This window comes from Carassius gibelio, chromosome B11, assembly GCF_023724105.1.
Source record: "Carassius gibelio isolate Cgi1373 ecotype wild population from Czech Republic chromosome B11, carGib1.2-hapl.c, whole genome shotgun sequence".
In the NCBI taxonomy this organism is placed as follows: Eukaryota; Metazoa; Chordata; class Actinopteri; order Cypriniformes; family Cyprinidae; genus Carassius; species Carassius gibelio.
In genome coordinates this window covers 22,842,307-22,852,843 of record NC_068406.1, presented here as the reverse complement: position 1 = coordinate 22,852,843, position 10,537 = coordinate 22,842,307, and the positions used below count along the sequence as shown (strand labels likewise).

The 10,537-nt window shown below is 37.5% G+C and overlaps 1 protein-coding gene across 4 annotated transcripts; it reads left to right on the top strand.

Annotated features, from left to right (window-relative positions):
* The first annotated feature begins 356 nt into the window (after positions 1-356).
* On the top strand, positions 357-9,216 carry LOC127968299 (nuclear receptor subfamily 2 group F member 6-like). Of its 4 annotated transcripts, XM_052569410.1 has the most exons (6): positions 357-637; positions 2,167-2,300; positions 2,380-2,730; positions 5,479-5,594; positions 6,336-6,908; positions 8,098-9,216. In XM_052569410.1, exons 3-6 carry the CDS (start codon positions 2,462-2,464, stop codon positions 8,370-8,372), a joined length of 1,233 nt encoding a protein of 410 aa, XP_052425370.1. In that variant the 5' UTR covers positions 357-637; positions 2,167-2,300; positions 2,380-2,461; the 3' UTR covers positions 8,373-9,216. The 4 variants fall into 4 exon arrangements, with proteins under 4 accessions (XP_052425370.1, XP_052425369.1, XP_052425372.1 ...); XM_052569409.1 differs by lacking the exon at positions 2,167-2,300 and having other exon boundaries at positions 359-637; XM_052569412.1 differs by lacking the exon at positions 2,167-2,300 and having other exon boundaries at positions 360-637; positions 5,479-5,573.
* Positions 9,217-10,537: the final 1,321 nt, after the last annotated feature.

Here is a 10,537-nt window from a genome sequence, read left to right as displayed (position 1 = left end):
TGATTGATGAAACAGGATGAAATGCTCGTGTTTTTTTTTTTTAAGCTTGTGTTTGGTGAGGGACTTTCTACAGTTGTAAAGCTGCCATATTCTTTGATTTTAATCACGCTGACACATCCTCTAAAGTTTTGATCTCCGCTAAGAGGGTCTTCTCCGTCCTCAGAGGCATGCTAAGTGTACCTATGGTCATCTCTGGAGGGATTAACCGTGTGTGTGTGTGCGTGTGTGTGTGTGTAGTAACAGATTCCTGGTTGTTTGTGTAGAGTGGCTACAGCCCACTCACTGCTCTTTGACTCTATTACCCTTATAAGGCAGGTGGCACCATAGCAACCAGAGGGCTTGAATAGCAGTGTCAAATCCCTGAACACACACACACACATGCTCACTCGCCCTCCACTACTCACAGAGAGAGAGAGAGAGAGAGAGAGAAAGAACAGAGCGAGGCTTGTTGGCCAGTCACCACAGACGCTCGGGTCAGCTGTCTCTCCTGACCGTTGAATCTCATGATTTACTGATGAATGGAGAAAAGCAGGGCACGGGAAGCAGTGGACGGCTAAAAGAGCTTAAGGTCGGTTCCTGGGAATGCTGAGGCCCTCGAGAGCATACGGCTGGACCAACCGGCACTGACAAAAACAAGGTATGGAAGGACTCTCTCTCTCTTGTATTTGCAAAGAGTGTACTAAAAGAGACTGAGACTCAACTAGAAGGCGTTTGCTTCTCTGCTAAGTTGCAGGATTGTGTTGTTAACCAAGTGAAAGAGCAAGGAACTTCCTTGAACTTTCCTCCTTGAGGAGCAGGGTGGGGGCTGAGCTCTGTTTATCATTAGCCAGGTCGCTGTCTGACTGCATGTTTGGCATTGTGGGTTTCTGCTGTTGGGAGGCAGCTCTTTATGAGCAGTTTAACTCTAGTTCTAAAAAAGTTACATGGGTAAAAACATTTAGTGTCAAAAATAGTGCCATTGTTGTTACGTTTTAAGTCAACATTAGCTGTTTCGTGTTAACTTTTTTTATGCAATGTCAGATAAAAAGAAGAAGCATTTTTGATACGGATATCAATAAAACCACACAATTATAATTCTATAACTTAATATTTATATGTTAATATGTTAAACATGCATTAACATACAGTATAACCATTTCATTTGGCCTTTTTTTATTAGCTTAAACAGAAACCAGGAAAAACATGGGTATTTGCTTTATAGGCCAAACCTCAAATGGTGCTGTCAGGTGGAAAGTATTCAACATTGAATAAAAAATAAAAAAAATAGTAAAAAAATCTACGCATTGCCAACAGAATCAAAGAATGCATGATTTTATAGCTAAATGGCACTGGGGTTAAATATTGCCGTTTTAATGAAAATTGTTTGTCCTTGAGGTCCTGAGTGTAACTTTTTTTGTACCTGCTGTGTAAAATAGATTTATTAGGGTGAAATATTCAAATTCCAATAAAAATACAAATTTTGGGGAAATGTTATGCTATTTGCATTAACAACAACAACAACAAAAATGTTTCTGATGATACACAAGGGTTAAAGGAAGCAGTTTCTTTAGTATTATTTGACTTTTAGATAACCTCAGAAGATCATTTAGTTGTATTGTCATGGCTCAGGGGACTCTTTCTACTTGAATTACACAAACGAGACCATAGTAGATATACAATAAAACCATAAAGCTATAAAATAAAATTCTTGGCAGAATTCGATGAGAAAATGTTTGACTTCACAGACTGTGGTATCTTCTGAGCACATTATTGAGAAACTAGAGAAGACACTTAAGAGATTAAAGGGGAGTTCTGAGAAGCAGGAGGCTTAACTTAGGCTCCATTTGCTCTTCTTTTAATCTCATTGCTGTCCAGGAGAAACAACCGAGATACTAAGTGATCTCATTTGTGATTTAACCAAAACATGAAGCAGTAAATACGAAACACACTGGAAGGTTGAGTCAAACCAACTTAAGTGACCTGTAATACCCTCAACGTTTCTAAACATGACCGCATGTTTCTCAGTACTGAAGGAACCGGTTTAACTTGTCTGTTACTAGGGGGCATGTAGAGTAGCTTTTCCAAGAGTAATGTCACAGTGGCTGTGAGCTGTGAAGCATGTGTATGAGCTTGTCTCTTTCCTGAAGTCTGGGTGCGTTTATGTGTAATTTATTGTTTTCTGTGAAGAGGGCGAGGTGAGCTGTCCAACTCTGAACTGCTCAGTGAATCAAAGGGATCTTGAGATCTTCACAGGGTTTTTTGGTTAGAGGACATGAAGAAAAGCAACAGGGATTGTGATATGACAAAAACTTGTCAGCCCGGTAAGCCTCGGAGGTCTTCAGAGTGCTGTTGAATGTGTTTCTCCTCCGAGGTCTGACTTATTCGGCTTACTGTCTGCAGCTTGAAGGGATTCGCTCCGGGGCGGATCTGAATTCTCAACGTGGGAAGGTTTCTCAAGCAGCTCCTGCTGGTGAACACAGAGATGGCCATGGTGAGCGGAGGATGGGCCAACCCCAACGGCGGCGCTAATGGACTCGGTGAGAAAGGTTACCTGCGGGGGGAGGAGGAGAACAGCTCGCCTCGGGTGGGGAACAGCGATGCAGAAGGTGGCGAGGAGGACAAGGCCTGTGTGGTGGACTGTGTGGTGTGTGGGGACAAATCCAGCGGCAAGCACTATGGTGTTTTCACCTGTGAAGGGTGCAAGAGTTTCTTTAAGAGGAGCATCAGACGGAACCTCAACTACACTTGCAGGTGAGACATACACATATTATCCAACACACTGTCTTACAAACATATGTTTTCCACTTGGAGTCCCACAAGGATTAGTACTTGCACCGCTCTTGTTTAGCTTGTATATGCTCCCACTAAGTCAAATAATGAGAAAGAACCAAATTGCCTATCACAGCTATGCAGATGACACCCAGATTTACCAAGCCTTATCTCCAAATGACTACTGTCCCATTGACTCCCTCTGCCAATGCATTGATGAAATAAACAGTTCGATGAGCCAGACATTTCTTCAGTTAAACAAGGAGAAAACTGAAGTCATTGCATTTGGAAACAAAGATGAAGTTTTCAAGGTGAATGTATACCTTGACTCTTGGGACAAACAACTAAAAATCAAGAAAAAAAATCAAGACAGACCTTAGTTTCAGTAGTCTTGTCAAAGCAGTAACTAAATCAGCATACTGTCATCTCAAAAACATTGCAAGAATTAGATGTTTTGTTTCAAGTCAAGACATGGAGAAACTTGTTCATGCCTTTATCACCAGCAGGGTGGACTATTGTAATGGTCTCCTCAGCGGCCTTCCCAAAAAAACCATTAGACAGCTGCAGCTCATCCAGAGCACTGCTGCCAGGATTCTGACTAGAACCAGACAATCTGAGTATATCACACCAGTCCTCAGGTCCTTACACTGGCTTCAGTTACATTTAGGATTGATTTTAAAGTACTTTTACTCGTATATAAATCACTAAATGACCTAGGACTGAAATATATTTCAGATATATTTCAGATATGCTCATTGAATACAAGTGACCACTCAGATCATTAGGATCGAGTCAGTTAGAAATACCAAGGGTTCACACAAAACAAGGGGAGTCCTCCTTTAGTTACTATGCCGCTCGCAGTTGTAATCAGCTTCCAGAAGAGATCAGATGTGCTAAAACACTAGTCACATTTAAATCCAGACTCAAAACTCATCTGTTTAGCTGTGCATTATTAACTATTTTAATTAATTTTAAATCTATTTTAGTTCTTTTAAAAGTTTTTTATTTCCTTGTTTCATTATTGTGATTTTTTAAATGATAATTTTAATTCCTTTTATGTAAAGCATTTTGAATTACCATTGTGCATGAAACGTGGTATATAAATATATTTGTCTTGCCATGCATTGCCTTATATTTAATTTTTTTTTTAATAAATGCAAAATTTGATTACAACAAACTCCACAATAGTGCGTTTTCAAGCAAGAAACTGAAGGTTTGACGCCATGACTTTATATAAATGAACTACATTTTTGGACTGCTCAGGCTCATTAGCCAATCACACGACGTGTTTCCAGATGCAGCTTGGAAAAGGAATTTGGCTGAACTTTCTGTGAACTCTGTTAACCTCTTTCTGACATTTAAATTACAGTAATAAAGGGAGATGAATAAATCATAGTAATCATGCTATAATAAATGCTTTACGCTGACTCTGAGTCTGTACTCCTAAGTCAATTTAGGGGCACGATGAAAAAAGTACATTAGGTTTTTTTTTTCACTCGCACATACCCACATTCAATGATTCGAGATATACACAACGAGCAGTCCTGATCTGAATCAAATGATTCACAAACCCACTCCAAAGTTCACATCTAAATTAAACGGTTCTCGATCCACGCTGCGTAGCTCAGATCTGAATAATGATTCATGATTTCACCCATCACTATACATTATAATTTCCATTAGAATCAGTTAATTAATTTTATATAGTTTGACCACTGCAATTCAGTTGGTGCAATTAGACTATTATTTTGAAACGCTTTACCATTGCTGGGTGCTTTTTCAAACAGGTGAGGGAGATTACAATTCTTAACCATCTCTACGACATATTACAATATAAACACAATGAAGTGAACTCTGTCATAATTTAATCAACTGCAGATCATATGCAATCGTTTGGCATAAATATGAGTTATTTGACTTTGAAACGGGCAGCGCACATTTATAATAATCAAAATCATAGCCTTTTTTGAAGATATATATAAAAAACAATAGTTTCGCAGTTCATGGTTTTTATGTTTTGGCGCCAAATTTGAGACTTTTTTTTTATGCACTCGTGCTCCTAAAGACATTTTACATGCACTCAAGATGCAAGTGGGCCACTTTCGATCACTGCTATATGTTAATCAGGGAACATTACTACTAATGTTAAGATTTAGGCTTTTTTTTTTTTGCAAGTAAAGAGGAATTTCTTTCATATTGCATCAAAATATTTTAAAGAAACGACTAGCAGTGCAAGCTCTCAAGTAACAGTGATGACCAACAGCAAATTAATAAATTAATAAAAAAAATTTATTTACTAACTGTGACCTCAACATTTTGAGGGTCATGGTTTGGATGTGTACCGTGGGCATCTGTTCACCATAATATGTCAAAACCTTTTCTTTGTCGAGCATATTCATATTTGATTACGTTAGTAAGGTTTAACGATGGCTGGACTTATTTATAAGATTTTTTGGGAGCAAACAGAATAAGAAAAATATCTGAAGTGCATGGACGCTACATTTTCATTTGAAAAACACAATTGTGCATGTTCTGTGTATAACTGGCCTCTTACAGCAGATCTGACATTAGCCTTGCTGAATTGTGTCCTTCGTGTTTGTGCCAAGGTTACGTGACTGATAATTTCCCTGGGAATCACTGGAGAGCTCTTCACACAACAGAGATTCTTCTTAAATCTTAAATGATCGTATGTATTCTCTCGGCTGAAAGGTGTCTAAACTGTCTTCCCAGGTCAAACAGAGAGTGTCAGATTGATCAGCACCACCGTAACCAGTGTCAGTACTGCCGTCTGAAGAAGTGTTTCCGGGTCGGAATGAGGAAAGAAGGTCAGCAAACATCGGAAAAGTGTAAAACAATGGGTTTTCTCAGTAAAACAACTACTGGTTTCAGTTGCTCTGTTTTATCCGTGTAACTTACTAGCTGCTGAGCTTAACTATTAAATGCAATTTTGATATTACAAAGAAAAAAATGTTTATCAACTGTTTATCATACAAGCTGTGTGGGTTGACTGGTAACATTTGACATCTCATTAACATTTTTATTCATTATTTTGAACTCAAGACTCATCCGTTCAAAAACTGTCATTTAAGGGACAAAAAGGCAATTTAAAGGAAACTGAAAAACAGTGCAGAAAAATGATTAGTGTGAAATTAAAGTATGTATTTTCTTAATGGATGAATATGATATTTCTGAAGAATTATCATTAATTGACACGCAACAGTGTACTCTTAATTATACCCCACCAGTCCAAAGTTTTTAACAGTTTAATATTTTTTTATTTTTTTATTTCTCCTCTGCACATCAAGCCAGTTATGAAATGTATTTACTATTTAAAATAACTGCTTTTTATTTGAAAATATTTTGAAATTTAATTTATTAAGAGACTTACTGTAACTCTTAAAAATCTTAAAAACTTTTGACTGGTAGTGTATAATGAGCCAGATACTGTAAATATTTACTGTTTATTTATTTACATTTCTGATGTTGTCCCAAACAAACAGTTTCCCCCATAGTTTCATGTTACTGTTTGTATCACTATATTGATGTTTCTGTTCTCCCTGTTGGTTTTTTCTTGTATTTTCCAGCAGTCCAGCGTGGTCGAATCCCTCCCTCCCATGCAGGCATCAGTCCAGCCTCCATGGTTGGTGCAGGTGGTGATGTTGGAGGAGGTCAGGGCATGGGTGCCGAATTCTTCAACGGTCAGCCGGTGTCTGAATTCATCTCTCAGCTGCTGAGAGCAGAGCCGTACCCCAACAGCCGCTACGGAGCCCAGTGCGGCCAGCAGCTCCCAGGAGGCAACAGCTCCGTCATGGGCATCGACAATATATGTGAGCTGGCGGCCCGGCTGCTCTTCAGTGCCATCGAATGGGTGCGGAATATTCCGTTCTTTCCTGAGCTGCCCGTGTCGGAGCAGGTGGCTCTTCTGAGGCTCAGCTGGAGTGAACTGTTCATCTTGAATGCAGCTCAGTCGGCTCTGCCGCTGCATACAGCCCCTCTGCTGGCGGCCGCCGGCTTTCATTCCTCCCCCATGCCTGCTGACCGCGTCGTGTCCTTCATGGACCAGGTGCGGGTCTTCCAGGACCAGGTGGACAAGCTGACACGATTGCAGGTGGATTCGGCTGAATACAGCTGTCTGAAAGCCATCGCTCTGTTCTCACCAGGTGAGTGATGAACCCGAGTTACTAAAGGAACCCCGGGGTAAAAGGTGCCTTTGATATTATTTTCCTCTATACTCCTAGATGGCACAAAAACATGGCTTAGCAGTTTCCAAAACATTCGCTTATCAAGGTGCACGTGCATATTTGGCTGATACTTGATGGTCATGTACTTGCCATCATTAGCAACAGTTTTTATATCACAAAAGAATATGTAAAAGTATGGAATTTGGGGTAAAAAAGTGCCCTTACTGTTGGGGCTAAAGGCACAGTAATTAACATGATAGTTAATAGAAGGTTTACTTTTCCATTTGTTTACATAACATGGTTAATATCATATATTTGATCTTGGAGCACAAAAGCAGTCTTAAGTCACTGGGGCATATTTGTAGCAATAGTCAAAAATACATTGTATGGGTCAAAATTATAGATTTTTCTTTTATGCCCAAAATCATTAGGATATTAAGTAACGATCGTGTTCTATGAAGATATTTTGTAAATGTTCTACTGTAAATATGTCAACTTAATTTGAGATTAGTAATATGGATTGCTAAGAACTTCATTAGGACAACTTCAAATTTGATTTTCTCAATATTTAGATTTTTTTGCACACTCAGATTCCAGATTTTTCTAATAGTTTCTCAGCCAAATATTGTCCGATATTAACAAACCATACATCAATAGAAAGCCTATTTTTTCAACTTTCTGATGATGTATAAATCTCAATTTCGAAAAATTGACCCTTAAATGATTTATTTTCACACAAAATCCATTAATGTTTAATACAAACATTTATTTTTTCTGTAATTACACATTTTATGCACAGTGAAAAGCACTGCCTCCATATTAATATTAAATCAAGTAATGCATGACTATTATAATGTTTATACTTGCTTCTTGCTTAGAATCTGCATTTGAGGAATTGCATTTTATTTTATTTTAAGTCATTAAATGTACCACTTTTGCCTGCTGTATGGAACAAAATCCCTTAGACTTATATTAAAAGAGCGACCATAGCCAGATCAATTACTATCATAGAAACTTGCACTTTTAGGGTAACACATTTTGACTTGAGACAACGAGGAACCACATGGAAACCATCCAAAACATCCTAGAAATTGCATAGTAGCTTACTAAAAACTTCTAAAAAGTCACTTGCGGCTGTGTTGTAAAGTCTTTGTCCTGTTTCCTGCAGACGCGTGTGGGCTGTCAGATCCGGTGCACATCGAGAGCCTGCAGGAGAAAGCACAGGTGGCTCTGAACGAGTACGAGCGCATGCAGTATCCAGGTCAGCCGCAGCGCTTCGGGCGACTCCTGCTGCGACTGCCCGCCCTCAGAGCCGTTCCCGCCAACCTCATCTCTCAACTCTTCTTCATGCGGCTAGTTGGCAAGACGCCCATTGAGACGCTTATCCGGGACATGCAGCTCTCTGGAAGCTCCATCAACTGGCCATACGTGCCTGGACAGTAGATGAACAATCAGAGACTTGTTCCCATGTCTCTTCTCAGGCTGCGACCATGATTCCACAGTAATGTGTTGAATGTGCATAGATGTTGTGTTTCGGGTTTTGTTGATTGTGTATATACTGTATGTCTAAAAGAGGTTGACATGTATGTTCCTATGCAGTTTCAATGAGCCATCCAGCACCAGGATACCTCCTGTTTCAACAAATTCTGTCGAGAAACAGACAGAGACAAACTGATTATGAAGAAGTCAGCTGATATCTGATCCAAAGCTTTAAAGAAGTGTATAATTCCTTCTTTTTCAGTGAACTATATTAAATCTTTATGAGACTGCATTCGTGAGAAAATGGTTGGGTTATATAATTGAAGAATCAATGGTGGCTATGTTTAGAATGGAATACTTGCACAATACTGCTTTATATCGAATAGTATGTGAAACAGTATGAAATATGCAATATTACATACACCAAACCGTACTATGCTTAATTTTGATCTCATTATATTGCTTGTTTGTAGTGTAAATATGATGCACTGTATTATAGGATACAGTATTCTGTACAGTGTGCTTTGGTTGCGTTCAGAATACTTTCAGGTATTACACACTATGCACGGTTTACACACTATACACCAAAAAGAATAAGAGTGGTATGGTAGTGTGCTATTCTGAACATAGACCATGCCTTCGATTGTCCTGTTTAAACAGTTCTGGTGAATTTTTCAACGGGGTGGAGAAATGGTATCAACATTTTCATTACTGACTGGGAAATTTCAAGTATTTTTGCATATTAAAAATAAAAATTAATGATAAACATGCAGTGCTAGTCAAATAAATAAACTGCAAACAAGAAAAAGGACATTTGTTCTGAATTTTTTCGTCTGAAGTTTATGACCATTGTATTTGGAAGATTAATAAAACTGGCATCTGTTCTAATCAATACTGGTTATTATCTACACTGATTTGGCATACAAAAGTTGAAATATTAATCATAAAAAAAAACATGTTTTTTAATGTGATGTTAAAAAATTACTACACAGAAAAATAGGGAATAGAAACAATTATGAAGTTTCTTATTTAATAAAGTAACATAAAAAAACAAAGTACAAGCACTGAGATATTTTGTAAAATATATTCCAAAATATCGATAACTTCGAAAAAAGAAAACAAATCCCTTATATATATATATATATATACACCTAATTCTGATCAAATTGCGCCATCTGCTGGTGAAGCAGTGCAGGTGTTCAGTGTTGCCAAATCCGGTTTTCACGCTGTTGCCGTGGGATGTGTTTCATGAAGCGTACACAATAACATGATATTTAGCCACTGTCAGTGGTGGACGAAGTACACAAATCAAGTACTTGAGTAAAAGTACAGATACGTATAATAAAATATTACTCCAGTAAAAGTAAAAGTACTCCTTTTTCAATTTTACTCAAGTGAAAGTACAAACGTACTAAATTTTTTATGTACTTAATTAAAAAAGTACTGAAAGATAGATGTTTGCAATTTTATATAGGCTAATTTAATTTTATATTAGCACATTTGTTTTATTTTTTTTATAATCCTACTGCTCAAAATACCTGGGATTTTTTCCAAAATAACCACTATATGGAGTCAAGATATATTTTTGTTGTTGATATGGACTACGTTGATGAGAGTAATGTTAACTGTGAAGCTTACACTGTGATGTACCTGAGAGAAAACAGAGATGACCATCTGATTTTCACCAGTAAGAACAAAGTATTTTAAAGTTTGTTGTTTTACAGAACATCACAGTTATATATGACATGATAATAAGGCCTGAAGATTTTAAGGAAAATATAATTATATTTTTTCATAATGATTTTTTCCTTCTCAAACCTTGTCTGGGGTGTAAAAACACCACTGGCCAAATGGGGTGCATCTCTTCCCCTCTTTGATAATTACTGTAGTTACCATGTTCTGAACATCACATCCTTTCTTTTCTCCCCAGATGTAATCTATATATATATATATATATATATATATATATATATATATATATATATATATATATATATATATATATATATATATATATATATATATATATATATATATATAGGTGGTTGAATAACGTCCTTTATTAACGTCCTTAATAACAATGGATGAAAATTTTAAAACTCTACTGATGATTAAGTCTAGAGTGTGTC

Bases quoted from the DNA above. Each gene is read 5' to 3' on its own strand.
- LOC127968299 (XM_052569410.1), top strand. From the start codon at position 2,462: ATGGCCATGGTGAGCGGAGGATGGGCCAACCCCAACGGCGGCGCTAAT. The intron at 5,595-6,335 runs GTAAAACAATGG...ATTTTCCAGCAG, and splicing joins TCAGCAAACATCGGAAAAGT to TCCAGCGTGGTCGAATCCCT. The intron at 6,909-8,097 runs GTGAGTGATGAA...TGTTTCCTGCAG, and splicing joins CATCGCTCTGTTCTCACCAG to ACGCGTGTGGGCTGTCAGAT.